Source organism: Hippoglossus hippoglossus, chromosome 13 (genome assembly GCF_009819705.1).
Source record: "Hippoglossus hippoglossus isolate fHipHip1 chromosome 13, fHipHip1.pri, whole genome shotgun sequence".
Taxonomy (NCBI): Eukaryota; Metazoa; Chordata; class Actinopteri; order Pleuronectiformes; family Pleuronectidae; genus Hippoglossus; species Hippoglossus hippoglossus.
The window spans coordinates 6,846,601-6,868,332 of NC_047163.1; the positions used below are offsets into that span (position 1 = coordinate 6,846,601).

A 21,732-nucleotide genomic window follows, 5' to 3' on the forward strand; every position below is an offset into this window, starting at 1 on the left:
CATAAGAACGACACGCTGATAATGAGCATCAGCTCTCACTCATACCGCTCCTATTTTAGAACCCACTCTTGTATCCGCGACACGACAAGGAGAAACCAATTTTGTCCCAATTGTTGCATTAATGATCAGATTAGCTTCCCCGGCAACCAAGGGCAATTAGATGACAATTGGATGCCATCATGTTTCCCCTGTTTGCCTTTGTCATTGACTGATGGCAGGGCTGCGACTATCCACAGTCAACAGCAAATAGACTGCAATTCATTTGTAGTCAGATAGCAGAAGGCAGATCATTATCAGTGTTTGGGTCTACTGCTTACCTCACCGGCTCTTCCTGCCTGTCACGCTCCAGGGCAAAGAACATGCTACAAGTCTGATAACATTTCAGACTTCCTTTTTTTCCCTGCTTCTTCTCCCATTCTCCTGTCCTTTCTCTGCCTCAACCTTTGTCTCTCTATCAATATCACAGGAGACAGAGTGAGAGTGGGTGGAAAGTAGAAGGAGAAACAGAGAGGAAGGTAACATATATCAGATGAAGGCTGATATAGCACCACAGACTCTTTCCCATGTTATCAGTGCATTGAATCTGAAGAGAAACAACCTGGAAGCAAACCCTTGCTACCCAACGCCTCAGCGAACCCAACAAATCTACAATTTAACAGATGTCATCCATGTCGAGGATAAAACGATGTGGGCCATATACTCGCATCGAAGATACTGCAGTTCATTGTCAATGTCACTTAAAAATCCAAATGAAACCCATCAGTATTTTGGGGGCGAATTTGTCGAGTATGTGTCTGACATTTCACTGCTCTTGTTTTGTGCCCGTGCTGAACTTTTCCAGGAGTTCACAGCTGGATGTCTGCCGTTGGTTGAGAGTTAGAGGGTACGTGATAAAGTATCAATTGGTGGTGAATTGGTGGCCTGTCTCCTGGAAGTAAACAGTGAAGACAAGGGGGGGGGCCATCACAAGGTCTGTGCACGCTCACCTTAAGTTGAGAGTGTGCCCCTAGTGCACATTTTTCTAACTTTGCGAAAATGTTGACTGAAAATCCCTGAAGTTCCAGTCTCCAAACCCCTTAATCCTCCCTAACTCCATCGTCTCGGAACGAGGAGCATGATAGAAGGTTTCAAGTAAAGGCTTAACCCAGGTTTAATAACCAGAGCATGTCCGCAGAGCAGAACGCCTCGTCATATGACCAGACACCACAATGCAGGCATGTACGCACACACTGCCCTCGCAGACACGCAAACACACACATGCGCGCAGCCTCTCCAGCCACGGGAGAGGCTCCAGACCAAGAGGAGATTACACCTCCCAACAAGAGTAATACCCAGGTCCCGGCAGAAGAAGTGGAGATTAGAGTCAGCAGCATCCATTCATCTGGTTCTCACAAGCACTGACACACAGCTTACCACCAAGAGCATTTATCACACATGGATCAGGGCCAAACACACACCTCGAACAAATATGGAAAGAAATTGATAAAGGCCGCACATAAACATGAACTAACTGCACACTGAAACATGCACACACGAGGACAACAGGGACGGTTTTTAAGAGGAGAGGAAGTGAGGGCACTCTGCTATCAGTTGTCCTCCAGAGTGGTCGTAGAGGACTGGAACTCAAGAGCTCACATACTGTATCTTATCTACTCTAGACAACCACTTCATAATGTTAATATCATACTTCACTATCCTGGGACCCAGCGCCCATCCCTCCCATGTGTGCTGCACCGTAGCCAGAGCCAAGGATTACACAGAGATGAATAAGCAGTCGCTGTGGTGACGGTGGGGGGAGAGAGAGAAGCTCTGACGCACACGTTTTGGGGGGTGGGGAGTGCCCAGACACCCAGAAAGTAGGCTGTGCGGTGGCACTACTTTTTTCAGAGACGCTCCCGAGATATCTGGGAAATGTCATCGCGTGTAAATGGACGGGCTCCAAAAAAACCTCAGCAGAAACAGAAGAAAGTGCTTAAAGTGGATCCATAAGTCAGCATCCCCCTGCCTTGTTAACAGAGACATTTCCTACATGAATGCACAGAGCTGAGATCTGAGCGGGGGGGGGGGGGGGGAACAAGTCAGTGTGAAACAGCTGTGTTTAGCACATCTAATGCATTTCATCCTCCTATTTTTATACACAGAGAGAGAGGGTGAGATCAAAGAGGAAAATATTTATCACACTACATAGACCCACTCAAGTGTCACCTACTGAGAGGTATTTTAAGTTGCCTTTAAAAAAAAAAGTACCTTATTTACCCAAGGTCTGTTTATTGTTTTATGGTGCAATTTCCTCCCCACAGTAAATTCCACTGGTGATAAACTGATAACACAAATGATAAAGATTCAGAGTGGAAATTACATGAAACAAAAAATTTAACGGTGCCAAGCTTTGTCCTCATTTGTTCTTTTGTTTTCTCTCGGAGGAAAAACCTTCAAGTGTACTTCAGGAGGGGGAACGTCTCATCTCTTTCTTGGCCCAGTGGGCTGTCAGAGACGGGGGAGCATGGAGTGATGGATGGGACTTTGGGCAGGCTCTTTTTTACCCACGTCTTTACACCTGCCCCTTTAGCTCATGTGCAGACACCTTCACACAACTCTCTGCTAAGACATTGTTCACTGGACCAGTTTACACATGTTGACAGATTGATGGAATCAAACCACAGACACAAACACAGGAAGTCCTGCATCGCCCGATCTCGTTCTACCTACTGTCTAATACAAACCAGTCAGGCTACTTTCTCTCCCTCTGCAGGATGTGTGTTCTCTTCAGGCGTGGTGCCAGTGTTTGCTGTAAAACAGCTCAAAGCACCTAAAACTCTGCCCTGCTTCTCTGCTCCGGCTCTTATCCACTGCTGCACTGCTCTTTCCCTCGCTGAGCATTTTCACCGCTTGGCCTCGCATCTAGCCAGCAGTATTAGTTTTGGTGGGGGAGGGCGATGTGTGGGCGAGGTCACGCTTGTGTGTTTGTAAAAAAAAAAAAAACATGTTCAGAAAATCCTGAATTTGCCGTGACACTTGACAGATTCTTACATGACTGAAAGAGACATGGGCGCCCTCCTTCCCTTTACTCCAGGCTGCCGCCACAGCAGGAGTGACAAGTGCATTTAAGGCGAGTTATGTCAGCGCATATATATGCCAAGTTGTGTCTGATGTTATGTTTAATGAATGAAGCCAAAGTTTGAAGGTATGTGTCCAGCACACTAACAAGCAGATCGTGCCATCAGAGTCACCACACGCGTCGATCTCGCAGCGTATCGGAGGAATTCTTCACTCCAGATGACATTTAAGTATTGACCAGCAGCAAATAGATGCTCCGGGTTTAATTACATGTATTGCATTGATTTATGGAAATACCCTGAAGTGGTAAATATGCTAGGTCAAGCACGCAACATGCATGTTAAAAACTGTTTTCTACATATATGGATTGATAGAAGACGAGTTGATATGCATGTGCTGAACATATTTTCTCAGCAGAGGTTTCACATAGTCTAGCTAACAGTTATGTGCTGATGGGGACTGTAATTAGACAGAAGCCAGTTGTTTCCCATGTACTATAATTTCAAGATTAACGGCATTGGACTAAAATAGCCTCGACCAGCAGCACACACCCATCGACTATTCAGAAAAAAGATCAACTAAAACCAAGACATAATTCATCAAATACTCTGGGATTTGTTTTAAAGCCAACAGCATGCATGTAAACCTTTGTACACTCTATAACAGACTTTTCTCACACTCACACACACAGACACAGACACACAGACACAGACACACACACACACACACACACACACACACACACACACACACACACACACACACACACACACACACACACACACACACACACACACACACACACACACACACACACGCGCACACCACTGGCCCTTGAGATTGTGGATAGGGGTCTGCATTCCAACATAAAACAAATTAGAGCGGAGGCCAAAAAGACTCTGTGGTGTGGAGCCCACGTCTCGGCTGCATGTTGACTCATGAGGCCGACCCTGGCTGTGCCGTTTTCACCAATTTGCTCTGAACCTCCCTGAGACAAATAACTGCCACAGCGCAGGAACACACTCGGCCTCCGGTCTCCTGGCAGCTTGCCAGCGCTCTCACTGCCGATTCTGCCGGGCTTTAGCTGTCCTGAATTTTTTTAATGTTTAATCAGCCTCTCATTCTTTGCTGTTTCTTTTCCTTACATCACTTCCTCTTACTTCCACTCATTGTCTCAATTTATGTTGGAAACTTCTAGTTATTGGCCAAAGTGAAAAAAGAGGTTAAATGCTGTCTACACAACACCCAAAAATAAACAGATGGACAGATCCATGCTGCCCTGTATTGTCACTCTTGTAGTAGTTGAATGAAAAAACACCATGACAAATAATAATTACTCTGCCACCAGAAGGTGGAAAAGCCTGGTCTAGGTGCAGGGCTTGTTCTTGTAGATAGCAGCAGAGAATAATGAAGAGTCGGGAGGAGAGACGGTTGAGTGCAGAGAAGAAAGAAATGTGAGATAGAGTAAACTCAGATGGTTTGTGTCAAGAGGAGGGGGTTTCGTTTGGGAGGAGTTGAGCTGCAGAGGGACACCATTAAAGACCGCAAGTCTTTGAGAGCCAACAGATGTAGTACAAGGGATTTCCTGCGAGAGAGAGACAGGCGGACCCCGGATCAGTGGGAGGTGGCGCTGGAGGTGGTGCCATTCGAGTGGCGCATGCCAGCCAACTGTCCTCCGCTCGGCAGATGACCCTTAGGAATGGCCCCAAATCTGTCAGAATGAACCCTGCCTGCTTCAACACATCCGACGCCCCCCCCCGACCTTCCCCCCACTAATCAGAGTCAGTGGAGCCAGCTGGCTGCTCATGCTGACAGAGATTTCACGGAAGCATCGAGATCAATGAGAGTCACAGATAAACTTGGCTGAATAGTGATATAAGCACTGGGCCAGATTCGAGTCAACGTCTCTCTGCTTCTGTTGTTAGTGGCTGTAAAAAAAAGTAAACCCTTCCTCTGGAGAGCGGAGTCTGCATGTGTATACAAGGCCTGCAGCCAGCGCAGTGTGGTCAGCACGGTGCAGTCGGCCAGGCCACTAGACAGCAGGCCCTGAGGTTATCGCTTTCCTCGAGTGGAGCAGTGTGCCGTCCATTACCTCACTTTACTATCTCCGCATCCAGGAAAAGGGAAACAAGCTATTCATAGAGCCTCTCGGGGCCTCATGCAGAGCAATGGATGAAACTCCTCTGACCTATCACAGAGAATACCGCACACATATTGTATTGTACAGTGAATGCTAAATAAGAGTGGGCACATTTATGAGAACAGCATCCAAAGTTTTTTAGGTATAATTTGAAAATGATCTCAAGAAAGCTTGGGAAGACTTAAAATGTGCAGTGCATTATTTTCCCTTAGTCAATCTTGAGAGCTTTGAACAGTTTTAACACATTTTAATTTTGTTCCTTTAGAGAAGTCATAGAAGTCAGAGAAGTCATAGAAACTGTGTTTTAAATAGCATATAGGTCAATGTGGCCCTTAGTTCCTTATCAATGGTCGTTTTGCACAAAAGTTCGTTATTTGAAGAGAAAAAGAAAACGTGAACAAAAGGATAATCCTAGCTTCAGCTCATTTTAAAACACAAGGCAAACATGATTCATGGTAAGTGCATTAGCTTAGGCTTTGGGTTAAGAGGCTGAGATATAGAGATTGTGGGCTGCACTGTACATGTGGTTAATGATAAACCAAACAAACTGGGTTAGCGCTCCTAGCCTGGCAAAACAGGACTTGTTGAAACTTGGATTATGTTAACAATCGCTGGTGAGCCAGGGAAACTGTGGAAGCCAGGCTTTAGATTAGCGTTTCCAAAAAGCTGTGTTTTTAGCTTTTAAAGTGAAAACGTTCGCGGTGAGAGCTTGACAAAGTAAACACAAATTAAAACCGCGACTTCCCGCTTTGGCGTTTCATTGGAAATTAAAAGCTTATAGCGGTGCCCTCAACTCACCCTGACACCAAGTTAAACACACTGTCGACAATGTTCAGCACAGAACAGTATTGGCATGACGAGCATCTTTAATGACAACAAGGAGTCCAGAGAACTTTCTCATATACCCTCAGGAGTCAGATTTATGGCGAGCTCTTTCTACACTCTGCCTTGTGAAGAAATCTCAGCGTTTCTGGGGTTTTTCTTTTTTTTTTTCTATAGGCCTCTTTTCTCCGGCAGGGTTCCGTCCCGGTTGCTCCGACAACATAATTATACGTAGTTAAGCATGAGTTGCAGAGAAGGGAGTGAGAGACACCAACTGAGCGAGAAGGAGAGAGAGGGCTGGAGCACAGTGGCTTGTCATTATGGGTCTGTTTGAACCTTAGACAGAATAAGCAGCCCAAACTTGAGACTGAGCCAATGGCGCTGTGTACTCTGGTCCTCACATGTCCCGCCAAGTGTCTTGTTTTTCTTCTTGAAAAATCCACCTCTGAAATAAACATGGTATTTCATCTACTGGGGGAACATATTTTTTGCACTCTGACCTGTGGAAACTACGAGCTAAACACAATATTTCTTCTCTTATTTGACCACCACTCTGCACCTCTCTTTTCATTTCTTCCACTCATCTCCTCTCTAATCATCTGAATGGATGCTTCTCTGCTCAGTTCAAAAGCAAAGCTCATTAAATACACCATAAACAGCCCAGTATATGATCAGGAGGCCTCTAAAGGTCTCTGATCTGCATGATGCTTCACACTTTACATTTCACTGAGCTGACATAGAAGGTGGAAAATATGGCCAACACCATTTGCATGAGAACAGTCTCATCTGTTCACTCCAGAGGTCCAGCTACAGCTTAAATTCAAAAATACACAGCAGGAAGCCATGTTCGATCTGACTAACACCTCATACCAAAGACCATTACACTCAATACACCAGCAGCCAATGCAACACCCAGTCATGTCATTCGGTTACACACACACACGCACGCACACACGCACACACCGTTGTTTCTTTCCCCATCTTGATTAGATTACAGTGAGCGGCTTGGTGACAGCCTCTGGGCATGCTGGAGGAGCGGTTGATATCTGAGCTTTCCTCCTCAGCCTCCGCTCTCAGCCAGTCAAGAGAGCAAAGAGATAATACATCTGAAGAGCTGACCTCACCAGTGAAAGCTGCCCCTTAAAGAATCATGGGAACAAATTTGTCAACACTGGTCACCACTTACAAAAGAGAATGACGATTATTTACTCTTCCTACATTATATTCCTTTTGATGCCAATTACTCTGCTGGCTAATATGTCTCAGAACCTGCATGTTGACCCCAGGAATGTTTGAATCCACTTCACATCAAAGCCGGCCTGTCATTGCACGAGAGCTAACGATAAACAAATTTCTGACGATCTCTTAACTGAAACGATGACTAAAACAATGACTTAACCCAAATGCAATAACCTCATTTCTTTCGACAAAACCACTTTTATTTATATCTACCTCTCTGACAAAAAGCAGAAGCCGAGCCAAAACATAAAGGGCTTTGTTCTCATTGTGGCTCCTGACCACCTACCAAGGGCCCTTTAGAGGAGCACTCACCCTGGAATGATCAGGCCACTTCTCCCCCAAGGCTCTGCAGGCTTGCAGAACCCGCTGGGGCAAACACATCCTGCCCATCTCCTGAGAGATTATCCAACTCAATGAACACATTGACTACAGAAACTGTGGAAGAAACTGGAGCCTGCTATTCAGCTGCAGCTAAACCCAAACTCTAAAATTCACACCCACGCTAGAGGCCAGGGAAGAAACAGAAAAAACATGCTGCACTTACTGGCTACTTCCAGTGAGGCATTGTGGCTCACTGCCTCTCCCAGGTAGTTGCGGGCAACACAGACATAGGAGCCTTCGTCCGGTTTGCTCCGTCGTCCGTGGACGATGCGTAAGAAGAAGAGGGAGCCGCTGGGCAGCAGCATGCGCTGAGAACGGGGGTTGTCCCTGTCCGTTTCCACTCGCTCTCCATCCTTGTACCACTCCACTGTTGGGGTTGGACGACCCTCTGCCTTACAGTTGAGAGTGGCGGGCTCCCCTTTGGAAACTATCAGGTCAGAGGGGTGCTCCACAATCCGGGGTGGGGTGTCCTCTTGGCGCAGACGAGATCCTGAGAAGAAAATGACAAAGAAGAAGGTTCACAACTGCTATAATTTACACAGCTTGAATAGATTTGAATGGGAATCCTTATTCAACTGTTTCAATAAGATACAGGACACAGGGCCCATGCTGTCTTGCTCAAGAGGAAAGTTTTAAATACAACAATAGCGATGTAATTAGCAACTGATGGTGGACATCTTTTAAATACCTCACATAAACCACTCTACCAGATGGGGAGTATAGTTGTGTTGCAGCTGGTTATTGAGCCTCCATTCACTTCTGCCCATATTTATGTCCATGTTCATAAATTATTAACCTTTATGTCATGTTATACTATCCTGTCTTTTTATGTTTTCAATCAACTCTGGGGACTCAATATGGAGCATGTTAGGATGAGTCATGCACTATTTAGACGTGAGGGTACTGATACATGGGTATATGTACAAAATACTATTTGAAAGTAGTGGAACATAGTCTTTTAGGCACAATAACAGGTAATGCTGATAAGTAGTAAAGTAGTGAGGACAGACCAGATAAACTACCAATCTGTGTGTGGAGTCACCCTTTAATTACAGAAACAGCTCCTTTAGTAAAGCTGAGCACTGCTGCAGCTACGCGACTCTGTCATTGTTCACTTCAAAGAGCAGAAAAGAGGAGAAAAGAAGGCAACAGTAAACAGGAGTATGACACACCTTAAAGGTAAAAGGAAATTAACAGATGAAAGATATGATATAGGTGCACTGCATAGTTTAGCAGTAAAAAAAGGAGCAGGAGCAAGATTGCATTGTTGAAGCAAGACAGCAGCCAGCAGCAACGCCAACAGCAGTAGCAAGGGGGTTAATGCCCCTGTGCTATCTCAGGTCATTATTATTGCTCTCTGACTAGTCAGCTGTGGCTATCAAACCTGCTTTACATGCAAATTAGCTTCCTGTTGTTAATTTCTGGAGGGTGGGACCTGGTTGTGAATGCATTGTGTGTGCCTTTACACACAATAGAGAGAGAGAAAGAGGGGTGTGTGTGTGTGTGTGAGAGAGAGAGAGAGAGAGAGAGAGAGAGAGAGAGAGAGAGAATGAATTATTTCCTCCTTCCCGTATCTCAGAGCCTTTGGAGCTCATTCAGCACCAATTAAAGAGAGTCGGGTCTAATTGGAGGCACAGGCCTGCAATTAATTTACCCAGTATTCAGTGAACTTGCACCGCTGCCTCATTTCTGTGCCCTCCGCCCATCCTCTATTACCCCAGAAATCTGGTGCTGAGGAGGCAGCTTCCTGTGGTCACCACATATTTCAGGTCAAGTCAGCATAATTAGTGACAGCTCGGTGGAGAGATTAATAACCTCAACACTGTGTAGAGTGGTCAGTGGAATATAATTAATCTAGCTGCCCAATCAAGGACATCATGATTGTGGGTCATTCGTATTTTAACGAGCAAAGGCTGCGCAGGATTTAGAAAATTATTTTGTCGGAAATAAACTTATAAGAAAAGAGTTTGTTTTGACTCTGGGCAACCTCTACACGTTCTCACACAAATCCCACACAAACACTGGGCTGTCCCTTGAGACTAAATGCAGGCTCCTCTTTGGGGATGTCTCAGGCTGCATATGTATTTTCAAAATCTATTGGTCACAAATATCAGTGGTTGTTTATGGCTGCAGTGACAGCAATAGCAAACTAAAAGGGCGCTCGGATCGTGCATACGTCTGCCAAGGCTAACGCCCTATCTCGCCACTTTAAAGAAAATGAAAAAAAAAAAACATCTCCCAGATCTGCACGTTTATCCGGATCAGTTCCAGAATTGAATGGGTTCTCTCTGGGGTCATGCCCCACCCCTCCATAAAACCTAATGGGAATCAGTTCCGTAGTTTTTGCGTAATCCTGTTAACCATCAAACACACAGACATGAAAACCTTCTTGATGGAGGCAATGAGCTAATAAGCAGCAAAATAACTTGTTATTTCTTCACATATCAGTTGGGGTTTCATAATTTAGTGGCTAAATTACAAATAAGGTGAGTCTTGGTGAGAAATCCCTGTAATTATGAAAGTGTCTTTGTCCTCTGTGTCATTTTATAGATAATCTGTGGGAATGAAAAACATATCTGTGGAGATTAAAGCATTTCTGAGAGAAACAGACGGGAGTGAGAGCGCGAGCGGCAGATGAAGCCTTTAGCAAGAATGAATAAGTCTCATATCTGAGGCTGAATAAAGTTTATTAAAAATACATACGGGCTATTGGAGTTGTCTGAAGCACAACTAGGCTAATTAACTCCCATTAGTAATCTGCACTTTTCAGCGTACTGACTGTGTGCTGTGGAGGCCCGGCCCTTTGGTCAGGCAGGAGCTGATCTTACACTGCTCACTACGCACAAGGCCATTACCACCACACTGCACCAATACCACCACCAACCTCCACCAGACACGGCAGACTAATATGTTTTATTAAAGAGGACTTTGAAGAGCTGCACCGCTATCTGCTCTGCCCATTGCCTTCCTGATTCAGATAGTTCCTCTCTAATTTGAAATGGTCTGAAGTTTGGGGTTTTATGGGGGGGGGGAGCCATTAACTATTTAGATGTGGGCCCACGGTGAGGGGAGCTGTGCAGCAGGCGGTGCAGTGTTTGATCAGTGGCTGCTTACTGTACACGATTACATGGAATCTGCATGATTAAGAGGCAGACTGATGTATAGATACAGTATTGTGTTACAGCTGGTAGATGCATATTCAGCAGTTCATCCAAGGTGTAATAATACACGCTGTGTGTCTGACTCCTGCGAGTGTGTTTTGGGCAGTGGGTCTGCGAGTATCAGTTACATAATGCTATTATACTTTCTTTGTCCCTGATTGAATTCATTGTGTGTGTAGCGTGTTTGTGTGTGTGTGCTCTGCCACGCTGATCCCATCTGACACTGCGAGTGACCCTACTTACTTCAGCCCCATTACCTCTCGCCAGGGGAAAAAGACACAGGCGGTGTAAGGGATTATTCTGTCATTGCACAATCAGTCCCCCCCCCCCGCTACAGGTGCACGCCATTAAACGAACTCCACTCCTTTCGCTACAACGAAGCGCCCAATACCAAATCTGAGGCAGACACAAGAGAGGAGCAGAGTGCAGCCTCCGCTTCTGAGCCCAGCTGTTCAGCATCTCTTTTCTCGCTTCGCTTTGAGTCGTCTAACGTTCCCCTTCATTTCAAAGCGCTGCCCTTCCTTCTCCTCCGCCACTTTCAACCACCCTCTCGCCTATTTTCTATCCCCCTCTCTCCCCCCCCCTTCTTTGCTTCCAGACAGAGAATGTGAGATGAGCTAATGCAATACACAGCCTCACCAAAGGGAAGCTGGGACTTCTACTGCAAGGATTGGATCGATTGGTGCCTGAGGCAAGATTCTCCTTCTCCCTTAACCCTCACACTTGCCGCAGCGCTCTGTGTTTCTTTTTTTTCTTCTCGTTTAATCACTCACTCACACACACACACACACACACACACACACACACACACACAAGCATGCACACACACATATACACACAAAGTTAAACTATGCTTGAGGGAGCTTTTGCTCGCTGAGGAGGTAATTAAAAAAACCTACAATTCTCTGTGACTTTTCTCTCACTGCTAAAACCAATCTCAGTAATGAACAACAAACCACGAGGGCCCGACAGCAACAACAAGCACAGTGGATTGAGAAGCCTCAGACCCCCCCATACAGCCACCACAAGGGTCCAGACCCAGACATTGACCCATGTACCCACACTCTCTGTGTGCACCACACGATTCAGGAAGACCTCTGGGGTATTCTGAAAACCAGACTCCCCCCCCCCCCCCTCCATTCACTGATAGAAAAGGCATAATCATGAGATTTGCGATGGTTCTAGAGAAGCCAAGGTCAATCTGCTGGCCTTTAGATCACTGGGCATACATCGTATATTAACATTATGACTACCGGCTTCATATCGATTCATCTGTGTCTTAGGGCTAAACTTGAATTTCACCCTCTGCAACATGAGTTGTGAATCTATATTCCAGGAGATGAGCCCCCTTCAATCTGATCTCCAATCGACTCATCTTGCAAATACTGTATATCATAACAAAACGAGATCCACAGAGCAAGACACTCTGGATGTATCAACACTATTTCTATTACTGGAACGTCACTGTTGTGTGTAATTATATCAGGCCTCTCCGCGTTAGCAGAAGCACAATTTCATTGAGAACATTTATATGAATAGCAAAGATGTGAGCTGCAAGAAAATGCAATAACGTCGACGAGTCTGCAGCTTTGCGGTGCTACAAAGCTCATAGCAGCACGGAGGCTCAGAGGCAGCGATCGATCCAACTACTCCGACTGAAGGCCTAGAAGAGGAACCTGGAACTCCAACCTAGAGTCTGAGCAGCTCAGGACAAGGAACAGCCGGACAGGGTCAGCGCTGTCAGGGCCAGGGTCACTCCTCAAACACAGCATGTTTGCCCTTTGCAATTAAGAGCTCATGTACCCCCACAGGCAACATCATGTGCACGGCATCTTTATTACTAATCACTAGTCTTGAGTTTGTCTGTGTATGAAGGACAGAGGTAAAGATGGAGAGAGGGGGGGGGCAACAAACAAACAATCACCTCGCTGCAGTAATGACTCCAGGTTCAGTGACTTTACGAGTAAATGCGCCTCTGTCTCTCACAACTTTTTTTTTTCCCGTGGCTCCTGTCTTGGCAGAGTGTGAAGGAGAGGCAAGCACCTGCCCTTCACCCCGGAGTAATCACAGGGGAGAGGGACAGCGGGGCAGTTTAGAGCTGTTGTCAGTGTGGTCCTCTGAGGCAGAGAGACGGGATAATGTGTCCACTTCAGCGGATGATAAAAGGACATCATTTAGACCTATTCTCGCCATCTAACATATGATCCCAGACTAGGATTGCTTGTCATTGCATGAGCGATATAGCGGTGAAGTTTAATTTCCCCCAGACAGATATTTCAAGGTCGCAGAATGTCATGAAGACAGATGTTGAAATTGAGAGATGTTGCAGGAGGCCACATCATCACACCCCGTATCAGTTGACCAGCTGAGCAATGGCACAGATATAGAATATGGATCAGTGATGAGGGAGGCTAAGCACAGTAGGGCACTCCCTCTCTACAGCCCCATTAATCTGTGATTAGGGGTCTTAAGAGGGATTTATGGCAGAGATAAGGGCAGAGGGCGTGTCCCTCGGGGGGGAAGGCGAGCGGAGTCCGGAGCCACGCCTGCCCGGGACAGGGCCGGCCGATAAATGAGAGCAGAAAGAAAAAGGCACCCTTTTCTGTGGAGTTGGAGAAGATAACCGAGAGCGAGGGCAGAGATAAGAGGTAAACCAGGGGAGGGACGGAAACCGAGAGAAAAGGCAAAGCACTATACTCCTGCTGATCAGATGACATTAACGGGAAAGTGAAACCGAATCTTTTACCGTTTCAAAATCAGGATCCCAACCCTGGAATGCGTCGCATGAATGACTTTGCGGGTTGCATCAGATCAGACCTGTTTTAATGTTACACAAGGCTATCACTTACTCTCCTAAGAGGCAGGATTAGAGCCCTGTGTGTGAGTGTGTATGGGGGGGGGGGGGCCAGAGGTGGGGCGACGGAGGGGGATGATAGATATCTTCATGGCGTCTTTCTTTCCTCAACTCTTTGTCTCCGTTTACCAAACAGAACGGGGTAAGGTTACATCACTTATACTTCAGCAGCGCTTGAGACCAAATATCAAGTTTCCAAAGAAATAGGACCACTGTCCAAATTTGTGATTATTTTTCCCATTAAATTAAACCTTTAACACGCTACAAGTTTACACACATCACAGCAACCCAGCACTACACTATTTGATGTTGATCTGTATTTGTTGTTGTAGAAACTGTTTCTACAGAGGATTACGACACTGCTGTAATGAAACCATGACACAAGGCTCCTTTGTTGTTATTAAGGTTAAGACATTGGGCAAAGATAAGGAAGTAATGCGATAAAAGATAACAAGGCTGCCGACTGTGCTGTCCCTGCCAGGCTCTCCTCATAATGTTCTGATAATATATGTTATATCAAGCAGGAACCATAATGGTTTAAAGTAGGGCAGATGATGTCTTAACTTCCCGCATTAACGAATAAACTTTATCAGCTTTATTGATGTTTGCCCTGATGCTCCTCTGTAACCTACAATTAAGAGGTGAGAAATCCATTGATGATATCATAAACAGCCGACTCTCCTTCCCTTGCTCAGGGCCACAGTTCATCACAAGCTCCGGGGCTCTGGCATTATCACGATCGCCCATCAGGACGAAGACCTGAACAGAGGTTTAAAGTCCTGGAGCACCAGCCCCAGCTCCTGGCTGTGTCAGCTGGGAAACACATCCCTTGCTCTCCCCTGGCAATGCAGGCCAGGCTGGGAGTGAGACAGCGCAGCAGAGTGCTCCTCTGGGAGGCTGGGGCCCATCCTGCTCTGGGGCCCCCATCTGGAGCTAAGACAATAGGAGCAGTATTTCCAGTTCTGCTTCAGGCTTTTCCCAAACAGGCCTGACACATTTGGAAGAGACACCAGACTTGACTGGGTGTATGATAAAAGAGTGTTGATGCTCGTGAAACACCTCATAAGTCAACTGAAGACAAGAAGGAGATCTTTGTTTCATCAGTCTTCAAAAACTCCTGAACAGGAACTATTAAGCTATGCTCCCACAATGTAAATATCCGTAGTAATTTGAGATATACTCTCAGTAGCAATGTGGAACGACTGCGAAAAGACATAAATAAGGGAAACATGCTATACAATAAGGATTTTTCATCAGAAACCCAGGGGACACAATTGTGGATGAGCTGTAGCTCCTCCATGATGCCGTGCTACTCCAGTGAGTGTCATTAGACACAAATAAAAGCTGTCAGAAGCAGCAGAAGGCCACGAGGGCAGAATTCATTCCTGCAGGATAAATTCAATTTTTTTTATTCACTGACACAGGGAGGAAATCTGCAGTGGAAAAGACTGGAATGCTTGTTAGGAAGCTGCCCATCAAATTGGCTCTGGAGACCCGGCAGATGGACTGAACAGAGCAGTATGGATGCAACCAGAGAGTCAGGCTGTTATGTGTGTGTGCCAGTCCGTCTAGTATCTATCCATCCAGTGTGACTTCCATCAGACTTTGCAAACTCCTCGAGCTGACCCTGAGTATTCACTGCGATGACCTGCAAGGAGAAAACCCATCACATACTTCTCCTGAAAGACCTCAAACGCCAGTGTCGAGGATGCCATTGATTCAGCAGAGCAGAGAAGCAGGGAAAAGAGCTGTAATTAAAATGGAGCCCAGATGCTGTGCTCAGACCCTCTAATAGGAGGCTTCTGCGTGCGTCGAAAAGAAGCACGGCGGAGCACGAGTGGGCAATTACTTCTAGTTTTTTGTTTTCTAGCATTGCCAGTTTTTAATGAGGTTTGACCAGTGCAATCTCAATGATACATCAAAGCAGCTCACAACGGCAGCAGAGGAGAAGCAGGGGTAATTGAATAGGCTGGTGCATTTATTTCCCAACAGGGGACGGCAAGAGTCTCACTGCTGACTTCTTCCAGGACGGGAAATCCTCAGGAGATTAATAAATTGTATTTCAGAAAAGCAATTTGTTCAGTATTTTGAAAAACAAATACATCGTTGAAAGGGGCTTTATGAGCACACGAGATGGTTGCGACTCTATTTCAAAGACTTTATGATGCAATAATTGCACAGCCAGCACTGTAGGGTTAATGTAAATAAGGCTTAATTTAATTCCAAATCTGCTGTCTACTCAGTTTTGTGTCCATAACAATAAGGGGGCTGTAGTCCGCTCCTCCCAAGGTCACTCTGAGAACTGGATGCAGTTTCTCTCCTCCCCGGTCATGAGGGGACTGTGAGAGGTGACACGGAGCAGAGGGAGGGCCGGGAGGGGAGCGGGCCGCCGGGCGCTGAGGAGGAAGGAGCAGCACACTCAGCTGGCACGGCCCAGCCACACGGAGTATGACATTTGGGCTCAGTGCCAAGAGAAAGAACAGCTCTGATGAGATGCCAAAGTGAATTGGGGCAGGCACGGCCAAAAAGCACCTAATGCTTTTTAAATGTTATTTACTTGATGGCAGCGGCTGATACTGGCCTACTGTTGGACCGGTGTTAAGTTTCAGTCCCCGAGAGCAGAGCTGATGACCTTAACCGCTTATGTGGACTATTCTAAATGTTCAGCCAAACGCATTCTAGAGCCAATCTCAGACAGCTGGGCGTTGAAAAGTAATTTCAGTTACAGCATTCAGCCGGGGGTACAACGGTTATGCCCGAGCACAGAAACTTGGCACAATTCTTTCTGGTGCCCTTTAGGTTAAAAGGGTAAGCACGGAGCACATAGCACCGAAGTGTAAATGTGTGCAAGTTTGCCTGTGTGCATGCATATATGTAAGAATGGTTCATGCGCTGTAGCCGCGGATACAAGGTATTATTAAAGTGAGACGTGGCTCCCACAGGCGAAGCGTAGGTTAAGACTCAGTGGAGCCAGTTTCTCATGTGGCAAGAACCCAGAGACACCAGCACGGGCCTGCTGAGTGGGGCATGGCCCGCGTCCAGCCAAATGGAACACAAATTGCCCCAAACTGTTCAAAAACCTGGCCTGGAAAAATGAAAGTGGGATATAAGGCATGCCACGTGATGCACAGTAAATATTTGGTCAAAATTAATGAAGGGGCAAAGTCTGCCAAGAGGCCTTTTTCTAGACGTCCACAGAGGGGAGACTGTGCCCAGTCTGGCATTAAAAAGAAATTTCCTTCTGCAGACAACTGCTCACTGGCCTGTCTGCTTTCCAGCACCCACTTACCACGTCCTCTCTTCAAATCACATAACAACTGTCCAGGTACACAGTGGAGCTGGTTTCTTTTCATGCTATAACGGAAAATGACTTGACCATCTGTCACTTTTCTGTGTTTGACAGCAAACACAATTTGTTAAACATTTGAATAAAATGTCGACGAAAGCCTGTTGGAGCTGGATACAGAGGGGGAGGAGAGTCAGATCTGTGCAAGACAGCTGTGATGACAAATGCAAGAGAGGAGAAACCCCTCCCTCCAACAGCCTTTCAAACACCCACACTGAGCAATTCATTGATTCCTCGAAAATTCTCCATTTAAAAATGTGAGGCAGCCAATGCAGAGGCAGATATCACAGACAACACTTTATAGAGTTTGCATTCCAACATTTACGCTTTAATAACTTCTCCCCAAAAATTGTGTTTTCTGCGCTGCTATCCCCCAAAAACAACAAATAGGATATGACAGCTGCTGGAGGTCTAAATCAAAACTGACAAATTTCTACCATGCAAAGTTAAAAAAGCAAATAGAAAGAAACGAGGCATTAACGCAGCTCAATCAAAGCCACGGGGTAAAGAAAATATGTTTTGGCTTCTGCTACTTGGAGAGAGGAACCCAAACACACTTGAAGATGTTGAAAGGATGCCCGTCATTATCATTGCAGCGCCGAGCTGAGGTGGAGACAAAAGTGAATAGTATGCTCTGATTAGAGGCCATAATGAGATGGGATAAACACTGGCTGTCAGGACTGAATGCCAGAAAGAATCACAGCAGTCAAATAGGACGACATTTATCACGGAGCACCTTCACACATTCTGCAACAGTGTCTTCTGAGCCAAAAAAATGTGAGATTACTCAAGTGCCTGGATGGAAATGGAGGTGAGGCTCTAAACCTAAAGACTCTATTATTAGTTTGAGCTGTGCCGCTTCTGATTAAGGCCTGAAGACAGACACGCAGTTAAATTCAAAAGCAATTTTGTGCTTAAAGCCTGAAGAACCTGTCCCTCACCTGGTGACAATTGTTATTCAATTAGGGCTTTCATTGCACAAGCAAAGCAAGGGACGTGGGAGGGAGAGCGAAGTGAGTGAATAAGGGGGAGGATTGCACAGTGGAGGGAGACTAAAAGGTGACAGGGAGAACTGATAAACAGCTCGGCAAGTCCCTCAAAATGGAAAAAAGTTGAGTTTAAAAGCTTTTCAAAGGGTGAAAATCCAGAAGCTTTCAGTCTAAGTCGCAAGCATCATTCCTGCTCAAAGGGCTCAATGGTGTTCGCGCAGAAAGTGAAACCATGCACATTATCCACAACAAAGACATTGAGAAACTGTTTGGGATTATTGTGTTCTTTTCAAAAAGGTGACTTCTTGATTCAACAATAATGTCACAAACATTTTCAGGAAGCAGGCACAGCTCATAGCATATCGGGATTGGAGTTAATCTCCCAACTCGTGGCGCCTCGGTGCTGGAAATTCACCCAGTTATTTGAATTTTTCCCTCACCATGGTTACGGCTGAATGGTGGGAGCGCCTCCAAAAGCAGTCCTATAATAGTGAATTTCAAGGTCACCTTCCCATTAATTATGTTTTCCAGCGCTTCCTCTTAAATAGAGCGCACCCCTCCTACTTTTATCGCTGTCCTTTGTGTGACAGAATTAGCCCCCAGGAGCCTGTGCATAAAGTTGCTGATGCAGCTCTTTTGAACACAACTCTCTGAATGCATCATTTGCACTGTGAGGATTAAATATATGTTTAAATTATTTTTTTTTAGATAAACATTGAATTTTGATGGAAGGGGGGAGCTTGTCACCAGAGGAAATCTTAACTACAACAGCAGAGCTGAGAGGGGGAGGAACCAAAGACATTAATCAACTAATTAGCAGTCTCTCTTTTAACTGCTAATTTAATCTATTCCTCTCAGCCTCTTTAATACTATTTCCCCCTGTCAGTTATAACCAAAGACAGGTTTAGCATTTCAAAAGTGTATCCAGGCCTTGCAATGAGAGGGTAATAGAATGGTCACAGGGGCTGGGAGGAGGCCTGAGCTCTGGGAGTGAGAAAGAAAAGAAGGGTACTGGGGAAAGGCTGTCCTCAATGCCGTCGCTCAGTCTTCCCCAGTGGCGGAAATGAAAGGGAGGGCGGGCTGAGCCTCTTTAAAATGCACAGCGTGGAGAGCACCCCACGGTAGCATAGCTTCACCACCACAGCAAACGCCAGGCCCGAGCCTTCTGGGAGTTCCTGAGCATGCAGAATTTAGACGCACGAGGGAGGTTTGGTCGTACACTGCATTTCACCAAACCAAACCCTCAATGCCACACAGAAGCCTTTCATTTACGCAGCACTTCTGAAAATCAACCTCACCTCTCCCTCAGATGTCCCACCTTTAAAAGACCAAAAAACAACACCAGGATCCCCTCGCCTCACACTTTTCCACCACTATCGCCCTCATCAGCACATTCTCCGCCACGAGGGAACAGTGAGAACATGCAACGCTGGCGCAGAGAGCTGGATCAAGAGAACTCCCAGAGCTGATGTATCACGGTGTGTTTGACTGCTCCGTCCTCCACCTTCATCCCACACACTCCCCCCACTCCCCTCCACACCCTGGGGTAGCCTTTGTGTGTAGCCGCGCCCCCCCCCCCCTCCACCCTCCTCACACACCCTCAGTCCCCAGTGAAGCTTTCTCTTCCCCTCCTCCATGCCTCACAATCGCCCTGTTAAGGCGACACAATGTGGCCTCCCCATCCCCGTCCCCACAGGCCTTTTCTGCGTGTCGGCCTGCTTTATTCAAGAAAGGCTTTGCGCTGACCAGTCACAAAAAAAAGGCACATCTTAAAAAATTGGGCCAAAACAAAAAATGCGGGGGATGGGTAAGAGGATGAAGAGATTCCTTAAGCCCCCTTTCACCCCCCCCCCCCCCCCACACACACACACACACACACAAATACACCCCTCCTCTCTGTTTTTCCTTCCCACTCACATCTATATTAGTGGAGTCATGGGGAAACTAATCCACGGCGAGGCTAGATTGGAGTAAACATGCATATGCGGTGTCGAATCAAATGTGGATTAGCATTATGTAATTTGCTCGTGTATCACCGCGTCTGCAATACAAGCTTTTTGCATTTTTCATAGCAGGAAGCAAAGCGGTGGGAATTCTAAGCGTGTCATTTGTGAACCGAGACAGAAACCAGACTGCACCTTTCATCCTGTGAGGACACGTCATTTATCACTTCCGCACCAAGTGGCAATAGGGAATGTTTGTCCTCCACGTCAAGTTCAGAACAAGATGCATTAACTCTATATACTGACTGACCCGTGAGTCTATCACAGCCTATATATCCCGGCCCCGCCTGCTGCCTGGTCCTATCAGACAACTCTCGCTATGGATAACAAGTTGTGTTGCAGAGTATTCTTGGTGTAGACGCCTTTGCACTGTCTCACTCTACACTTTTAGATCTGAGACTGACAGACAACTTCATGGATAAAGTCATCCTAAAGCTAAATAAGTCGTACGAACGTTGTGTGCGAGCGACGAGCGAAAACAACCTCAGTTCTCACACAGCTCATTTCGGAGGAATTTAAAAACACAGAGAGGTTGACAAGAGGCCACTGGGACGGATTCACAGTTTCATGAGATGATCTCAATCCTCTCCTTGCTGACATGCTTATCAGTCAGACTGCAGCCACGGCAAATTACAAACCATTGACGTCAGATGGACTTGTTAATTAATCCAATTAAGCAGTGCTTTTAGGTCGTTAATTGAAGAGCAGTGTGGGGAAAGCAGATCATTAAGAGTCACCGCCTAATTTATCTGCCCTCAAACAAACTGCTTTGAAATGTTTATCTAGTCACTCATTAATGACTTAGCCGGGGTTCTCAGGAGCAGGAAGAGAACTGCCCCCCCCCCCCCCACACACACACATTCCTCCATGCGGTTTCACTAAGCCAAAGTCTGCCTAATCCTGGATCTTAGGGTGTGAAACCCTGCTTGATTTGGATTAGGAGCAGATTAATGTGCATTAGTAGAAGTTATAGAGATATTGACACTTGTCATCTCACATAGGTGTGAGATTTTTCCCCCTCAGGTAAAGAGGTGACCTGAGACAGCGGACAACTAGTGCTCTCACCCAACATCCATTAAGAAGGTCAAACCCTCAAAAACAACATGATTTTGGGGCCTTTTTGGAATAATGGAGCTATTTTTCACAACGCTGATAGAAAAAAATAAGTGGGAAGATGTGAGAGATGGCGAAGGGAAGAGGTTGGCTCTAATGAGTATGCTTTCAGGCCATGTGAGAGGTAACAGGAAGAAGACAGGAGACAGAGATGGGTCTCACCTGTGCTCTCTGGTCATTAATTGGCTCAGCAGCCTTCTGTGTCTTGTCATAGCGTCGTGATGTAGGAGGTGGAAGGGCTCCGCAATTTATCAGCACTTACGAGTCAATTTGTCAAGACCTCAACGGCTAGGTGCTGCTGGAGCCTATTACCCAGACACCCCTCCCTCCGTCCATACTTTCATCGGCACTGTTACATACTCACTGTTGAGCTCGGATAATCATCCAAAGAGAAAAGAATGCAGATGTTATTTAGTTATAATTTGATATATAATGTTCTTATAAGTAAAACTGAGTGGGAGAAGTGTAGCCAACTCTTGCATTCATCGGAATCGAACCTCTGAGGCGACGATATTGTCAGCACTTTGAGGAGAGATAACCATTTGGTGTGTAGCAGCAGGACAGATCACCTGATAACATAGCGAGACGTGATGTATGGAGGTATCAATTTACCGCCTTCAGACGGAG

At 46.0% G+C, this 21,732-nt stretch overlaps 1 protein-coding gene across 8 annotated transcripts in view; it reads right to left on the reverse strand.

The window, feature by feature from the left end:
• The window catches only part of robo1 (roundabout, axon guidance receptor, homolog 1 (Drosophila)), a 211,041-nt gene that overhangs the window by 98,809 nt on the left and 90,500 nt on the right, over positions 1-21,732 (reverse strand). For all 8 annotated transcript variants that reach the window (XM_034604195.1, XM_034604191.1, XM_034604190.1 and 5 more), the window contains one exon: positions 7,803-8,129. In XM_034604195.1, coding sequence (XP_034460086.1) covers positions 7,803-8,129 — 327 coding nt within the window. The remainder of the gene's footprint in view (positions 1-7,802; positions 8,130-21,732) is intronic.